This window comes from Conger conger, chromosome 1 (genome assembly GCF_963514075.1).
Source record: "Conger conger chromosome 1, fConCon1.1, whole genome shotgun sequence".
Lineage (NCBI taxonomy): Eukaryota > Metazoa > Chordata > Actinopteri > Anguilliformes > Congridae > Conger > Conger conger.
The window spans coordinates 8,372,842-8,391,413 of record NC_083760.1 but is presented as its reverse complement, the minus strand read 5'-3'; the positions used below and the strand labels follow the sequence as shown (position 1 = coordinate 8,391,413).

General features: G+C 48.4%; 1 protein-coding gene across 1 annotated transcript in view; it reads right to left on the bottom strand.

The window, feature by feature from the left end:
• The window catches only part of LOC133140095 (MAM domain-containing glycosylphosphatidylinositol anchor protein 1), a 194,338-nt gene that overhangs the window by 137,866 nt on the left and 37,900 nt on the right, over nt 1–18,572 (bottom strand). The window contains exon 3 of the mRNA XM_061259662.1: nt 2,480–2,619. Coding sequence (XP_061115646.1) covers nt 2,480–2,619 — 140 coding nt within the window. The remainder of the gene's footprint in view (nt 1–2,479; nt 2,620–18,572) is intronic.

Genomic DNA, 18,572 nt, shown 5'->3' with positions numbered 1-18,572 from the left:
CACAGTGTCATTAGGAAGTGTGATGTTATTGCTGTTTTAGGTCTAACATTCAGGGAGTATGTCTGGGGCACCAGTACACAGGACTGTGAATACAAACACACACACTCAAGCATACAGACACACACACACACACACACACACACACACAGTATCATTAGGAAGTGTGATGTCATTGCTGTTTTAGGTCTAACATTCGGGGAGTGTGGTTGAGGCACCATTATTCAGACTGTGCTGGAACAGAGGCAGAAAAGACAGAAACAGACGCTGTTTTTGTCTTTCTGAACTAAACTTCCAGTACAAACACAGACAGGTACTGCCGGCCCATGTAGTCATGCATATTCCCTTTCAAAACGCAACTCCAAACAGCCGGAATGACAGCGTGTCACACAGCACTGCAGGGAAGAGCGGAGCGGATGTTCCTGCCTGATCCCCATTCCTCTCTAATGAAGTCTCCGAACAGAAAATTCGGTCCTGAAAACGGGGGCAGGCGTACGTCCCTGCACCAAGCCCCCGGCACTGTACTCCCAGAGGCACAGACTTCCACACAACTACACAAAAAAAAGCCCTCGGGAGAGCCAATCTAACAGTCTCTGAGTGAGTGGTGGCCAGGTGATTGGTTGCTCAGACAGAGGGGGGGGGGAGTCAGGCGGGTTGGGGAGTCTTTTCTGAGCCACTGGTCTGTAAGCGGCATTAGTGGGGTTGGGTCAGGGGTGATGCGGGAGCAGTGATTGGCTGGTCATGTTTAATTCATCCTGACCTGATGCTACCGGACAGGTTCCCAAAAGAGGGGGCTCCCGGTCCCCCCATTCCACCGTTCCGAGGAGGGAGTATGGCGGAGAATTTTGGCAATGAACCCCATCCCCCCCGCCCCAGCGTCAGGCTACACCAGAGTCTGAGATTGGCACACTCTCAGTAATAAGGGTACAGAAGGTGCAAAAAAAGGTTCAAATGGGAGTCGCTGGGGCGGTACTCTAGGTGCATGAAACTGTAGCAAGCTAGCAATAACTCATTTGTACGTTTTGTACTCAGGGTACATGTGGGAAATTTGGTCCTTGAAGAACAAAATTGTACCTCAGGAAACTGTTTTTTTTGGGGGGTGGGGGGGGGGGTGGGCTGGGTTCAGGTGAAGCCCTCTCTGTTAGCTGCACCCTGGACTCCAGACACAGCAGGTCAGGTGTGTGTGTTCTTTAGGGCTCCAGACACAGAGCAGGTCAGGTGTGTGTGCTCCTGGGCTCCAGACACGGCAGGTCAGGTGTGTGTGTTCCTGGGCTCCAGACACAGCAGGTCAGGTGTGTGTGTGTTCCTGGGCTCCAGACACAGCAGGTCAGGTGTGTGTGTTCCTGGGCTCCAGGCACAGCCGGTCAGGTGTGTGTGTTCTTTAGGGCTCCAGACACAGCAGGTCAGGTGTGTGTGTTCTTTAGGGCTCCAGACACGGCAGGTCAGGTGTGTGTGTTCTTTAGGGCTCCAGACACACACAGCCGGTCAGGTGTGTGTGTTCTTTAGGGCTCCTGACACACAGCCGGTCAGGTGTGTGTGTTCTTTAGGGCTCCAGACACAGAGCAGGTCAGGTGTGTGTGTTCCTGGGCTCCAGACACAGCAGGTCAGGTGTGCATGTTCTTTAGGGCTCCAGACACGGCAGGTCAGGTGTGTGTGTTCTTTAGGGCTCCAGACACACACAGCCGGTCAGGTGTGTGTGTTCTTTAGGGCTCCTGACACACAGCCGGTCAGGTGTGTGTGTTCTTTAGGGCTCCAGACACACGGCAGGTCAGGTGTGTTTTTCTTGTCACTGATCCAGGGCAGACACCAGGGGAGATAGTGCCAGGTTTTCCGGCTGCATGCTGATTAAGGACACTGTTGTGTCTGTTGTACTGCTGTACAGTTACTGAGCTACACAAAAAAACACAAGCAGGAATTTCATTGCGTGTTTCTGCTTCCTGCCTGATTTTCGGTTATCATCACAAAAGAGATGAGCAGGACTTTCTGCTGACCGACTGGAGAACAGAACGGATTTTGGGGTGTCGGGGACGTGGTACGAGTCGGTGGGGTATCGGGTATGTACCACTGTGGAGTGATGGAAGGAGGGGTCAAAGTTGAGTCGGCTCAAAGGTTTCTGCAGCCCTAAACAAGAAGGTACTGAGGGGGACCAGGGTCGGGGAGTTTGGGAAGGGTAGCAGCCACAAGCACAGACCGGAGCGGCGCAAGAACAATCACATCCAAAAACGATTTGCGCCCCGTGAATATGGCACAATTCAAATCTCCTTCAAAACAAAGAAAAAGAAAAACATTTAAAACCTGAATCGTGTGGTTGTGGCTTAAATGACTGCATAGAGCACTTAGGCCAGCAGCCAGCTTTGGGTCAAAATAGCTTGCAGGTTCAGGTGCTGTCGATGACCTAGTTGTGAGGGTCCCAGCGAAACGCTGGATGTCGGGGCTGCTGTGGCAGTCGTAGGCAGGATATTTTGGGGGGTGTGGGGCGTACCTGTGGTCGGGGGTGCCCTTTGACCAGACACTGGAGCACCAGCGTGTCCCCCTCCCGGATGGTGTAAATCCTCTCGCTGATGTTGTCCTCCTTCACCACGCAGGCCTGGCCCGAGTGCACAATCTGAGCGTTCGCTGGAGCTGTGGGGACAGGGAGAGAGAGAGGGGGCTGTCAGAGTCGGCCTGAATCACCGACCGGTAACCCTAAAGCACCGATCTGTAAGACTAAAACACTGACCCGTAAGACTAAAACACTGACCGGTAAGCCTAAAACACCGTCCCGTAAGACTGAAACACTGACCCGTAAGACTAAAACACCAGCCTGTAACCCTAAAACACTGATCTGTAAGACTAAAACACCCACCGGTAAGACTAAAACACCAGCCTGTAACCCTAAAACACTGATCTGTAAGACTAAAACACCGACCGGTAACCCTAAAACACCAGCCCGTAACCCTAAAACACTGATCCGTAAGACTAAAACACCCACCGGTAAGACTGAAACACCAGCCCGTAACCCTAAAACACTGATCCGTAAGACTAAAACACCCACCGGTAACCCTAAAACACCAGCCCGTAACCCTAAAACATTGATCCGTAAGACAAAAACACCGTCCCGTAAGACTGAAACACTGACCCGTAAGACTAAAACACCGACCGGTAACCCTAAAACACCAGCCCGTAAGACTAAAACACCCACCGGTAAGACTAAAACACCAGCCTGTAACCCTAAAACACTGATCTGTAAGACTAAAACACCGACCGGTAACCCTAAAACACCAGCCCGTAACCCTAAAACACTGATCCGTAAGACTAAAACACCCACCGGTAAGACTGAAACACCAGCCCATAACCCTAAAACACTGATCTGTAAGACTAAAACACCAGCCCGTAACCCTAAAACACTGATCCGTAAGACTAAAACACTGACCCGTAAGACTGAAACACCAACCAGTAAGCCTAAAACACCGACCGGTAAGCCTAAAACACCAACCGGTAAGCCTACAACACCAACCTGTAACCCTAAAACAGCAGCCTATCCCAGGAACAGACACCATCAGGGGTTAGCCTAAAACACCGACCAGACACAGCAAAACAGCAGCCTATCCCAAAAACAACCGGTCGCACCAAAAGACCAGCCTGTCAGCTTTATTTATCACCATTCATGCAGTCACCTCGTCACAAGCTTTTACACAGTCACCTGGATTTGCTAATTAGCACAATTCTTCAGCCAACTAATTAGTGAAATCAGCTGGCTGAGTTCATAGGTGGAAGAGACACATGACATGACTTTTACTTTCTGACCCCTGGACTTTACACCTCCACCTGATAGCACAGACACACACGCTCAGGGCGGCCTGTACAGATTAAACTATACACTGAGAGGAGAGCTCAAAGCAGTGTTTTTCACCTGGAGATAGAGCCTGTTCAACAGACAGAAACATACACCACAACTCAATAAAACTGTCCAGGGAAGAGCATGTTGCTTCAAACTTCTTCTCATTTTGATTTTGTACATTTCTCAGAAGAAGAAATAGAAGAGAGCACAGACCAAAAATATACTGAAGTATAAAAGTATATTTACCTGGCTAGGTTATAGGTCTCTCGAATTTAAGACATTTTAGATGAATTTATTTTGTATCAAAGCTGCATGTTTTGTAAAAATACTTGCGTCTGTTTTAATTAAAATTGAGATTCAGAGCTAACAAACTGTGTACTTTGCTGTTACCTTTTCATAATCCATCTTTGCTTGGGTGAACTAAACTGCTTTAATTCCAAATGTTATCACCATGGAAACCTCTTTAGCAAATTGCACTCACTTTCCTAGCTGACAATATGCTAGCACTTACGTCCAGAGCTATCTAGCTAGTATCTACAGTACAGCGATGAGTATTTTTTTCCACCCTAACTCAGTAAGTGGCCATTGAAAAGAGCATAGAAACCAGGAGCAGAATTTAAAAGTTTAGGCTCAGACAGTCGAAACCGTGACGTTTCTGGCTTGAGAAAGGGCAAAATGAAAAAGAACAATCGATGGCAAAGACAAATGTATAGCCTCTTTAGGCTATTGTCGAGCAGGCAGGAGAACTGCTTCACCTGCGCCGAACGAGAGGCGAAGCAAGAATTGCGAGTTTGGCCGTACTTCAGGAAACACGCTAGCAGAAGGTGAGGCTGCCACCTTTAGTTTGTCTGCCACAGCCAGCTACATGTATAATTTAACAACGTCCATTCCTGGGCAGATGAGCCAGCCAAACTAAATTAAATTACTCTCCAGTTTCTCACTGACTGAAATAATAAAAAATACATATTAACTATGAAATAATTCAATCAGAGCACGGCTTTGGCTCAGCGTTAGCAGAATAACGATCACATCTGGCTGATTAACTATTTGAAGGTTTTTTTCAATTGAGTGGGCGCTGAGACCGGTGGTTAGGGCTGTGAGATATGATTAATATGTGTTCACTTAGGATTGCCTGTTCGATTCCGGGTGTGTCGAAGTGTCCCTGAGTGACACCTAACCCCTAAATGCTCCTGACGAGCAGGTTGGTACTTTGCATGGCAGCCAATCGCCGTTAGCGTGCGAGTGTGTTTTGTTTTTTTTTAATCCCTGCTTTGAACTCAGCGAGATTAAAGTTTTATATTGTAGACGATGTGACCCTGTTTGTGAACAAAGAGTCAAAGGACATCACAAAAAGAGAGAGAGAGAGAGTGTGTGAGAGAGAGGGAGAATAGAGGGAGGGAGAGGGAGAGTGAGAGAGAAGAAAGAGAGAGAAGAGGGTAAGAAAAAACCCCAACCCCAGCCTCATTAGTGAGGGTCCAAGCACCCTATAATAATTGTCACAGTATATTATTACCGTTCATAATATTATCACTGTTACTGTATTAGTACTAGTCTTCGGTATTATATCGTTTTATGACAATAATTGCTTTGGCATAAGTATGCTGATATGTGGTCATGCCAATAAAGCTTAATTGAATTGAATTGAATTGAGAGCGGGAGAAACAGAGGGAGAGGGAGAGCGAGAAACAGAGGGAGAGGGAAAGAGAAACAGAGGGAGGGGGGAGAGAGAAACAGAGGGAGAGGGAGAAACAGGAAGAGGGAAAGAGAGAAAGAGAGGGAGAGAGAAACAGAGAGAGTGGGAGAGAGAAAAAAAGAGAGAAACAGAGAAACAGAGGGAGAGGGAGAGCGAGAAACAGAGGGAGAGGGAAAGAGAAACAGAGGGAGGGGGGAGAGAGAAACAGAGGGAGAGGGAGAGAGAAACAGCGGGAGAGAGAAACAGAGAGAGAAACAGAGAGAGGGGGCGAGAAAGAGAGAAACAGAGGGAGAGAGAAACAGGGAGAGAGGGAGAGAGAAACAGAGAGAAATAGAAGGAGAGAGAAACGGAGAGGGGGGGAGAGAGAGAAGAATGGAGGGAGCGATACCGGACGGCGCCGGAGGAGGCGCGCGATCGTTATCGATCCGCGGGGAGCCGCGGTCGCTCGGAACGCGAACATCTGCGCCGAATTACAGCCGCGCGTTAACAAGCGCGCGCGCGCGCAAAAACAGGAGGCCCTCCGAGCGCCTCGAAATTACCCTCCGCGCCACGGTGCTTTATTAGCACATTAGCACGCCTCGGGAGGTCCGCCACCCAGCTGCGCTGCGAGTCGAGTGGCGCTGCAGCGCTAACGTGCTAACGCCGCCCGCGGGGGCCCCTCCGATCCCCCCCCCCACCCCCACCCCCCGCTGGGGCGAGGACAGCTGTGGGAACTGTTGCTTCCTGCCGACCAACCAACCCCCCCACCCACCCATAAAAGGATCCAGTCACCAGATTGGGGTCAAATGCATAATTGTTTTGGACTCGAAAAATACGTTTCGACACTTTACTAAGCTTGTCTGGTGTGTTGGAATCTATGAAAGGCAAACTCTGCCTACTGGTCCTCTTGGTTGGGGGGGGGGGGGGGGGTGTGTGTCTCGGGGGAGGTGAAGGGGGCGGGGGGGGGGGGTGGTTGTTCGGGGGAAGGAGTGAGTGGGGGGGTGGGGGGTTGGGGGAATAATGCAAACTGAGAGCTGCCTCTACCCAGAGGTGAAGACGTTTTAGACGGAGGATAATTGACACTTTTCACCTTGTTAGCACGTCCACCACTGTGGCAGTCTGCTGGGCCCCTGGGGGGCCACACTGCCTGAAGCTGCCGGGCCCTTTGTAGCCCTGAGCCCAGACAGGCAGAGGCCGCGGAGAACTGACGGGGGAAAGGGAGAGAGACCGGGAGACAGGAGCGGAAAAAGAAGAGTATGACAGAGAGGAGAGGTGAGGACAGGAGAAAGAGAGAGAGAGAGAGAGAGAGAGAGAGAGAGAGAGAGAGGAGATGAGTGTAGAGAGTAGAGGAGAGGAGATGTGAGAAGTGGAAGAGAGGGAGGGGAGAGGAGATGAAAAGAGAGATGAGAGGAGAGAGGAGACAAAGCAAGAGAGGAGAGGAAAGAGAGGGAGAGGAGAGACAAGAGGAGGGGAAAAGAGAGGAGAAGAGAGAGCGACGGAGAGGAGAGTATAGGAAAAGAGAGAGCAGGATAGGTGAGGAGGGATGAGGAAGGAGAGGGAGAGGAGAGGAGAAGAAGAGAGGATGGACAAACGGGGAGGAGGACTCATAAGGAGGGGTCAGGGGTGCCGTGTGAGTCATCGCAGAACTTTCAGAGATGAACAGGGATTTATAAGTGATGAACTGCCTGGCTCCTGTAAACTCTGTGGAAAATGACTCTCATAAACTTGGGAATATGACCGCCGTGTCTCCACAGTGAAGTGACATTGGGGGGGTGACATTGGCTCAGGAGGTAAGAGCGGTCGTCTGGCAGTCGGAGGGTCGCCGGTTCGATCCTACCCTGGGTGTGTCAAAATGTCCCTGAGCAAGACACCTCACCCCGAAATGCTCCTGACGAGCTGGTTGGTGCCTTGCATGGCAGCCATACACCGTTGGTGTATGAATGGGTGAATGAGAAGTACCAATTGCACAGTGCTTTGGATAAAGGCGCTATATAAATGCCAACCATTTACCGTTTAAATTAGGTTTTATTCGGCCGTGTGGTAGTAAGTTAACGTGCGAGACCTGTGCATGCACCCCAGCTGCACCTGAAACGCACAGATGCTCCAGTGAACAATTAGCCACTCTGAGATGACAGGGAACGTTACGTCCAGTCACTGGCATGCCACAAAATGTCTCCATCCAACTGTTACTGCTCTTTCTTTTTTTTCTTTTATTCTCTCCCTTCCTGCTCCCTTACTTTTCTTTTTCACTCTTCCTTTATCCACACATCTTCCTCAACCCGTCGAAATGATCTTTCATTCCCTCTCTCTTTCCCTCTGCGTTCTCTACATCTTTTGCTCCCTCCTGCTTTACGTGGAATATTAAAGAAAAAGGGTAAATAAAACCAGAGCTGGAAAGTACGGGAGTCAGACAGTAAAAGTGCAGCCACATCCCCAGCTGACTCCACTCATTAGCTCTACCTCCTGGCTATTTAAGTATTGTGCTAATTAGCAAAATCCAGGTGAATGGAAGAAAATACTGGGGGGAGGACTTGATTTTCCACCTCTGAATAAGCCAGGTGAAAGTTTGTTTTCGTGCATAAAAGTTCCGCAGAGGGCAGGTGGGGGTGCCATGTTGTGTGAAGTCCTCTCTGCCCAGCAATAGCCTTTCCCTCAGGAGCTGTCGGTTCCCCCATTCCTCCACCTCCAGTTCAGGGGAAACTCGCACCTCTGGGTCCCAGAAGCATTAACAGCCTCCTTGGAGTATTCCCTCTTTCTCTCTCTCTCTCTCTCTCTCTCTCTCTGGTGCTTTTCTGAACTTTCCCTCACGGTTTCCAGCCATTTAAGCGAGAGCCTCTTGCTCTCCGTCTCCCTGCGGCCGTGGCCCCACTCTGCCTGGGCATAAATCACAGCCGCGGTCTCTGTTACGGGGCCCCGCCCGGCCCCGTTTCCCCCGCCTCCCCAAAACCCAGCCAAGCCGCGCTCCGTTTATAGACTCCTTCAAGTCCGATGGGCGATCTTCATTTGGTATTCCGTGTGTAGGTCTGTGCGGAGGGATCGGCGAGGGAGCCTCTTTTTGGGATACGTATTGACACGGTTATGATCAAGAGACCTCGATCAGAGTGTTCACGCAAACGCGATTGTGCGTCTGCTCACAAGGACAGAGAAACGTTTGGAAAGGAGAACAAAATGCAGCATCTCCGGTAATTCTTTAGGGGGGGCCTTGCCAGTGGAGAAGACTCACAGACAGCAGAAGTGTGGGAGAAAAATCAAGATGGCTGACAAAAGGAAATGATAATGAGGACAGAACAGGACTATAAACAGAACATTGGTCCGGTGGGGAGCTGTATTTCGACACCCAGTGCAAAGTTTGGAAATACCTTTTGAAACAGATTTATTAGAATTATTATTTTTTTAAAGTACATTTCAATTAAAAATAATAATTATAATTACTTTAAAGCAATTCAATAAATTACTTATTTTTAATAAGAAACATTTTACCTGCATTCATAGCTTCAATTTGATTAAATTCTTAAATATATTTAAAGAACACATCACAGTGGAACAAATGCTACTTTACCTGGAACATTTTATCAAATTGCTACTGCTTAATATGCCCGTAAAAGAGAATTTGGTTTTGCTAAATTATATTGCATTATTGTTAATCCAGCTGATATAATCATTACATTGGGGACAAAAATGTGGCATAAATCAAGATAATACTTTAAATGTATATTTGATCACAGTTAATAAGATAAGATAACAAATGAGGCAAAGTCTATCACCTCTAGCTGAATACAATGTGTTACATTTTTCAATGAAATAATTGTTGCAGAGCAGCATACAAGTTCAAGGTCCATTACGCCTAAATCAAGATGTTGATTATTGAGTTGCATGGACAGATGTACATATATGCATATAGTAGGTTATGAAAACAAACAAAAAAACATCCAGCCTGGGAATTAACCACTCACCCAGTCTCCTAAGGAATGAAATGAAGTCATTCCCACAAAATAATCCTATTTGCTAGCATGCATTCATCAATAATTATTCAATGTGCTCAATGCACAATTTGCTTATTCAGCAAGTATGTTTGTTCAGTTTGAGTATTGACCTGTAACCCACTGTGACAACCATTAATCAAGAACATTATTAGAGATCAGACTGGCTGCTGTCGATACCTTTGTCAATAAGGATCTCCAAAGAGACAGACATATTTATTGGTCTGTCAGAACAAAGCTCTTTTTAATTGACTGCCATCTTGTCTGGTCCACAGAGCACCACTGATGAATGTATATTGATATATAATGGAGTGAACATTTTGAATGACATTGTAGCCATGGCTGCACCCCATCATACGATACGTGCGTGCACGCACGTGCGCGCGTGTGTGTGTCAGTGCGTTCACGTTTGTGCGTGCGTGTGTGCATAGATACTGTTTTTACAGAAACATACAATAAGTCGCAAGACTATTTTGTGAGTCGCATCGTGCAATTGAGAGCATCACGGCTTGACACCGTTCTTAAATCGGTGCCCTCAGATCTAGAATCTGCAGACCAAATCCCATTGGCTGGCCGAGGTTGCCATGGGAGTAGTCAAAAAGCAGGCACACGCGGTAGAGTAGAGCATGCTAATAAAGTAGCGCTCCGTTCTGTTCGTATCTGGTTCAAAGCCTACAGAGAGTGCAGCTCACTGCCAGACAATCTCCAAGGAGAGCTGCTTAGCAGTAGGCACAAGTTAATTGGCGAGTCTATAACACACATCACATCCTAGATTCAATACAAGTTTAGAAACTGGTTCCCCTTTTGAGAGACGCGAGTCATTAGCCGAGCACGCCAGGCGCATCGCAAGTGGAGCGCTGGGGTTTGGCTCCCGGCACGTCGCGGCTAACGCCAGCAGTGATTCGGACCGCGGAAGGCTGCATACTGTGCCAGCGTCGCCCCGGATGGACCGTGATTGATGCTGAAAGTTAGTCTTCCGAGGCTGCCGACGCATACAAATCACCGTTTGTATAACTTAATTCGCCACAGGCAATTACCTTTCCGCTGTTTAAAAAAACGCCCCCTCCCTGTTCCGTGGAGAAGCTGCCAATGTATTAAAGTCAAAAAGGGGAAAAAAAACGCAATAAACAAGCTGAAAACGAGAACGTAGGTGCAGCCGCTTACTCGGAGGTATCAGACTCCCATTAATCTGAAACCTCAGCATTCTGGGGTCACGCCAAACGGAATGACTGTTGTTCTAACCCCAGCGCTGTCGTGCGACAGCTGTAACTTTCGCGTGAAGCCTGGGTTATACTTTCCACATGGATGGACGTACCGGATTTCAATGACGTCAAACCGCATCGACCACGCGTTTGGAGTATTTAGTGTCTCGATTCAATTCAATTCTATTCAAATGTATATGAATAGCGCGGTATCAGTCCCGGTGTATCAAACCCTAACTAATTGGATCAGACGGGGTACATACTTTCCACATGGATGGACGTACGGGATTTCAATGACGTCAAATCGCATCGACCACGCGTTTGGAGTATTTACACTCTTGGTAGTGTCTCGATTCAATAACATTCTATTCAAATGTATATGAATAGCGCGGTATCAGTCCCGGTGTATCTAACACTACCTCTAGTTGGATCAGACGGGGTACAATTGGCTACCAAATTGGGAGAAAAAGGGAAAAATCAGAAACATTTTTTTATAAATCAAGCTCAACTTTCGCCTCAACCGCCACGAGCTGGGACAGCTGTGTATATCTGCTACAGACACTGCACTGTCACTGTTACAGTGTTAGGCCCAAAATAACAGCCCTCGATCCAACGCGGAACATTAATGGCGTCCACGAAGACACGGTTGGTCCCGGAAAATCGCGGCCGTACAACGGGCGGTCTCTTCATTTATCTGCGCGGGATTTTGCCGCGAGTATGAATGAGTGACAAAGCAAGCCGCCGTGTTAAGTGCTTATGGGGGGAGCCGGCACACTGTAAAGGACTTTCCCCATCGCCGTGACAGAAATTGATGAAATGATTACCAGGAAGAGGAAAGGTAATTGCAGCCTCAGAACTGACGGCAGGGAGCGTGAATCAATCGGGGACCGGCTCTGCCGGCTTCGTCGAGCCCCACGCCCCGTTCTGATTTCGAGAAATCCGAGCGGGGCGTTTCCATGCCTGAGGTTGTGTAGAGCGGAGGCATAACGCCAGCCCTTCTGACGGCTGCTGGGGGATGAAGGCCCTCAGACTGGGGGAAGCAGCTCATGCGGCCCCCGTCTGGAGATGCTGGAGCAATAAGCTCACCTATGAGCTCAAACATTCCCTAATTGGATTCGGCACAGTAAGGACAGTCCAGAGAATCCTCAACTAAACAGAAAATGTGCCTTCCTTTAAGAAAATTTTGCTTATATTTCCAAATTGTATAAATTGCATACAGTAAATAAACCTGGTGTGATATGCACATCTACAGTAAAAATAAAAATAAAAAAAGAACCATAATATAACAATATATAACACAATTTAGATGTGTTTCCATGTGCTCAGGAGGTAAGAGCTGTTGTCTGACAGTCGGAGGGTTGCCAGGTCATTCCCCCGCCCTGTGTGCGTTCCATGCCCTGGATGGTGCCTCGCATCATCCAGGGCATGCCAGTCGGCGTTATTGTGTTTGAGCGTGTGTGTGAATGGGTAAATGAGACACATCAACTCTAAAGTGCTTTGGATGAAAGCGCTATACAAACGCAGTCCATTGACCATCTACCATGTGCCAGTGTGCTAAATTACCGCACGTACTGGACGAAAGAGAATTTCGTCAAAATTTGGGGGAGTCTTGAACTGCAGAAGGATTACATTACAAGTCAAAATCGATGCTTTTTATCGGAGAGCGTTGGGGGGCGTACCAGCTCGGAGCTCAAAGGTGAACACAGAACACAGAGCCAAACAGAACAGAAACGTCTGGCTGGTTATGCGATATTAATCTAACTCAGGGTCAGTGAAAGGTGCTTGACTGAAAAGAAATTCATAAATAAATAAAAACCTAGAGAGGAGAATAGTCGTCCTCATGGTGACTCCATGAGGGGGCGTGTGGCCATTCTCTTAGGACCACAGGGTGACGGATTTGCAGTTTATTTCTTCTCTCTACAGGATGCAGACATCACCACTGCTGGAAATCCTGAGACAGGAGGGAGCGGTTTGGGACCAATACCAATACTGCCTGTGACTCTGACTCCACGGTTCAGTACAGACTCAGACTGCGCAGTTAAGCCAAGCTGGCTTTGACTCTGACTGCACAGTTAGACCCAACTGGCTTTGACTCTGACAGCACAGTTAGACCCAACTGGCTTTGACTCTGACTCCAGAGTTCATCACAGCTGGCTTTGACTCTGACTGCAGAGTTCAACACAGCTGGCTTTGACTCTGACTGCAGAGTTCATCACAGCTGGCTTTGACTCTGACTGCAGAGTTCAACACAGCTGGCTTTGACTCTGACTGCAGAGTTCATCACAGCTGGCTTTGACTCTGACTGCACAGTCGCTCAGCTCAGCTCCCCCGAAGCGGCACTCCCAGTCTGACAGCAGCACATAAACACCCCGCCCCCTCCCAGCGGCTAATGAAGCCTCAGTCTGCCGAAATCGCGGGGGGGGGGGGGGTCATTAACACAGCGGGTTCCCCTCTCAGCTCGAGCAGACGGGCGCGTCTTATCTCAGCACCCCGCCATCAGCCTGTCCCCTCATAAGATACCCCGCGGGGCTCAGCGTCCCCGCTCCACACCGGGGTAATTAAAAACAGCCTCCCCATCCGCGGTTATCAACACTAAAGCAAAGGCCACATACCCTGCTTCGTCTAATCAACTGTAAGTCGCTCTGGATAAAAGCACCAGCTAAATAACTCATGTGATGTAATGTAATGGGTTGGGAACATAGAGTAGCCAGGGGACTGGGCGAGTGATCATCAGGTACCGGGTGTGGGGAGGCCCAGGTGGGGAGCAGGTGTCATCCCTCTGGGCACCATGCTACTGCTGTACCACCTCCGAAAAACGCCCAGCTCCATAAAGCTCACAACAAGCACCAAACAACAAAAACACATTAAAAGATGAATAAATATCAGCAAAAAACACTCGGAGGACCAGTTTGGACACTGGCAATAAATACTTTACTGTCTCCTATCCCCGGCAATAATTTTATATATACTTAGTTTGTTTTCTTTTAATGTGTGTTTTTTTTTTATCACCGAATAAAACGGAATCAGATCTGCTGAGCAGATGATGAATAATGGAGAGTAGCAAAGCCCCTGGGTTTGGAGATTACGGCTGTCTTATGACCGAGAGATCTCCGCGCTGTCTGCCAAGAAGGAACTGCGGGTCATTTCTGCCATTGTGCGGAGCTGATTTCTCTCATGGGCAGTGCTGCTGTGAATTCTTTACTGCATTAGCGATGCCCTGATGGGCCTTTTCCCTCTCTTTTATTCTTATTTTTTCCCGTTTTTTTGGAACTCTTGGTGAGGAATATATATAAGATTTACTTTCCATGAAACTTTAATCGCGCTACTCTCAAACGTGTAAAAACGTGTTAAAACAGCGCTGGTCCAGCGCTTACAGAAACACGGGGAGGCTTTAAAATGCACAGAAACGGCTGGGTGTGCGTAGTCAAGGCGGTTGGCGGTCCCCCCCCACCACCACCACCCCGCGTGGATTTTAAACCCGCCGCGTGCGTTTCGGTCCGTCATAGTTGACGATGCCAGCGTGAGATAGATCGCGGCTGACAAACCCGCGGATTAGCGCCAGGCTGCAGGTCTGAGCTGGGCAGCGGGGGGGGGGAAGCTGCAAGGCATTGTGGGAGAGAGACAGGGGTCGGAGAAAAGAACGTTCTAGAAAGGGCAGGCGAGGCAGAAGGGGAAGCTCATGGGGACGTTGGGACAGTGAAGCGCATCCAGTAAAATAATTCTCTAACAGAGTTCGTATGAGTCCAATCAGGACCATACCTGTGTGTAACTGTTAGAGTTCATTTAACACTGAACATTTTAAACTGCACATTCAAAGGGAGAGAGATGAATGGGAAAGTAAGGGATGGGGAGAGAAGGAAAGAGAGGGAAAGAGAAAGAGTGATGGACAGTGAAAGAGAGATGAGAGAGAAGGGGAGAGAAGGAAAGAGAAAGAAAGATGGGAGATGGACAGAGAGAGTGTAATGTTTCTGTATTTGTTCTGTATGTTTTCATGTTTATTCTTGTTTATTATTAATTTTTCATAGTTACCTGGTTTATGTTTTCCATTACAGTTCTCTATTGTCCTCCCCTGTTATGTCTGCGTCTGAATGTTTGCCAGTCTAGTCACCCCTCTGTCTGCGTGCCCCACTATTACGGTATTTTCAGGTTTCCAATTATTTTCGTCACTCACGTTTTCTTACTTCCTGCTTTGTCTTGGTAGTTAAATGTTGTAAAGCACTATTCTAACTACTACTAATCTAGGTTTTGTACAGTATTAATACGATTAATACACTTACTGTCTGTCTAACTAACTAACTAACAATCACTTTTATTGGGTAGTTTAGAAATATTCACGTTACTAACTCACTAACGTAATCTCTTAGCATTTCTGCGCTGTTCTATAACTCCGCCTTCCTATGCTATCCCTTGTTACTCATTTGTTTGAGCGAAGTGTTCGCACCTGTCTCTCAACTATCACTACGTCTTCAACCTGTGCAATGTCTACTCCCTAATCCGGAGCCGTATGTTTTCTACATGTTGGTTTCGTGCATCCAGTCCGCGTTTTCGTCTCCCCTCTGTAATTATGTTATTAACCCATTATGTTTTCCCACCTGTTGTCAATTTGTTTAGCCCACCTTTTTCTCTGCCCCGCCTAGATTGTCACCTTCCCTCTTGTATTTAAACCCCATTCTCAGTATGCTTCTTTGTCAGAACGTTGATCGTAGTAAGTGCCGATTTTGTGTAAGCCTTATTATTGAGATTCATGATAGACACCCCTTTGCCTTGACTTCTGTACCTGCCTTGCCCTCTTGTTTTGTTTGCTCATCTGATCTTCTCGTTCTTCGACATGTTGTTTTGTATTTTTGACCACAAGTTTGTTTTTGCCCTTTTGTACCTTCTCCCTGTGATTTCTTGGATTTTGCCCTCTCGCTTGTTTTTCGACTTTTCTTTTGCTTTTCGTTCTTGGCTTTGTACTGGATCTCTTGGCTTTTGACCACTGAACATTAAACTACGATTTTTGGATTATCCTGTGGTCTGCGTCTGGGTTCTCTGCGCCGTACATAACAGAGAGTGATGGACAGACAAAGAGAGAGAAGGGGAGAGAAGGAAAGAGAAAGAGACATGGGAGATGGACAGAGAGAGTGACGGACAGAAAGAGAGAGATGGAGAGAGAAGGGGAGAGAAGGGTGGGAAAATATTTGGGCTGAGCGGAAAGAGGAGAAGAGAGACAAGGCGGAGATGGAAAAGAGAACAGAAAGAACAAGTGCAGGAGCGTATTTGCATTGTGGATGGGCATTGTGGATGGGGATGGCAGGGGGGGTTTGCACTGGGTCCAAAACCCTGCTGGGGTGGGGAGGTCGGGGGCTTGTTCACCTGCCTGTTTGCCTTGGACACGCATGTTCACTCAAGCCTGCTGTGCAGCGGGACGATAATCCACGAGTACACACGCGCACGTGCGCACGATGGGAACACACACACGCCCCCACACGGTGAGTACACACACACACACGGTGCGGGTACACACACACACACGGTGTGAGTACACACACACGCGCGCCTGCAGCTCACAGCCACCGACAGTGTTGAGTCAGACTGGATGAGTGGATTAGCACAAGCCTGTTCAAATATACACATAGCACTGAGCTGACCAAGCAGACAGAGCCTGGAGAGTGTGTGTGTGTGTGTGTGTGTGTGTTAGGTGTGGGTGTTTGTGTGTGTGTGTGTGTGTGTGTCTGTGTGTGTCTCAGTGTGTGTGTGTTAGTGTGTTTATGTGTATGTGTGTGTTGCTAATAATGCTAGCACTACTAGTACACTCCCCCTCGTTCTTTAAATCACATTCTAATCGGATGGTGAAACTTTCAGCAGTCTGTCTCCGTCACAACTGCTGCCGTCACGGTGGAGCGCTGTATCTGTTCAATACATTTCCATGGTTACGGAGCCGGCGCTCTCTCCTCGAGACGGAGCACGAGAGCGGCGCACGCGGCGAGTCGGCCTCTGTAGGCAGCGGTTAGCGTTAGCGGTTAGCGATAGCGGTTAGCGGTTAGCGTTAGCCGCGTGGCCGTGTGCCAGTCGCAGCGCCATGGCGACTCGGAGCAGGAGGGCATTAGTATGAAAGAAGACGTCTCTCCCTGCCCGTGCCAGTGGCGAGTTCCTGCGCGGACACATTCCCAGGCAGACAGGACGGCCATTCAGAAAGAGGCAGTTATTACGCCGCTAAGGGAAGGGGGGACAGGGGGGGGGGGGCAGGTTAACAAATTGGTCTAATTACAATTAACATGAAAGGCTGGCTGGAGTGTGAGGTGGGGGTGGGGAGGATGTTTGGGGTTGGGGGGGTTGGGGGTTTCGGGTGGGGGTTATGGAGGAATGGGGGGGTGAGCACCAGGAACTGGCTGCACCCTGAGTCTCGTTTCGTATGCAGGGGAGAGGAGAATCCTCAGAGAGATGAAAACACTGTTAAGGCTCAGATCTCAGTGCGTGTATGTGTAGATGCATGCATGAGTGTGTGTGTTCTCTGTGTCTGTTTGCATGCGTGTGTGTGTGTGTGTGGGTGTGTGTGTCTGTTCTGTGTGTTTTTGTGTGTGCGTGCATGTCTGTGTGAGTGTAAATGCATTATGTGTGTGTCCATGTGTACATGCTTGTGTGTGTGTCTGTGTGTGCATGCGTGTGGGTGTGTGTATGTTCTGTGTGTCTGTGTGTGTGTGTGTCTGTACATGTGTGTGTATGCGTGTGTGTTTGTGTGCGTGTGTGTGTGTGTGTGTATGTGTTTGTATGTGTGTACGTATGCATGAGTGTGTGTTCTCTGTGTTTGTGCGCATGCGTGTATGTGTGTGTATTTGTGTGTCTGTGTGTGAGTGTGTAGTCGTGCCTGGTCGCCTGATTGGCATCCTCTATGTGTGCAGTGCACTAGACAAGCTTGTTCTGTCAGAAACACACACTCAGCCCTCTACAGACAATGCCACAGCGGGAGACACTGCAGGTTTGAAGTCGATCGCGGAATGAGACGTGACATTATCGTCGAATAGTTTGTTTAACAATAGACAAGTTTACCAAGCCTAGCTAATGATTTCATCATTGTCATCGACTACAAAGCCCACTTATATCAGCTGCACAAGGCCAGAGCAACACTGCACTGTTCCAGATGTAAATATTTTGACAAACAGATGGTGTCTGCAAGAGGATTCCTCGCCCGTGAGGATTTTTTCTGCACCTCCATTTTGTTATCCATTATTGGCGATATAGGGTTTACAGGCATGCATTGTGCACTTTCTCCGTGAATATGTGAATACACTGGCAGCCTTCAGTGGTTAAGGAACGTGACTGGGACCTGGGAGGTCGGTGGTTCAAGCCACGGTGTAGCTACAATAAGATCTCCACAGCTGTTAGGCCCACGAGCAAGGCCCTTAACCCCACATTGCTCCAGGGGGGATCGTCCCCTGCTTAGCCTAATCAGCAGTAAGTCGCTTTGGGTAAAGGCATCAGCTAAATAAATGTAATTGAAGATTTTTAGTTCACTGCAAGACCTCCATTTCTGGTCGCACCGCTGTTTCCTGTCAAGTGTCCATTGCCTGTGTCACGTCTCCATTCAATGCTGTCCATTCACTGAGTCCCATCCTCTCTCCGTAAAGTGAAGCTGCCACCTCCACACGTCCTTATTCCTACACCCACTTTACATTTCACTTTCGCTTTTAAAGTGGTCGCATGGACAGAATCTAAGTGCACTCACCCTGTTTTCTGCACCCCTTTCTGAGTGTACATTTCCAGACGGCGCGTACAGTTCATCCCCTACCCGCCTGGCTTACCGTTCGCCGTCATCTTCAAACCGTCCTTTTGTTGCAGACGTCACCTCTTCGCGGAAGGGTGGTAAGGTACTTCCTGTATTTCGAATACTCTCTTTTTTTCTCAGTTACCAGTCGTGATTT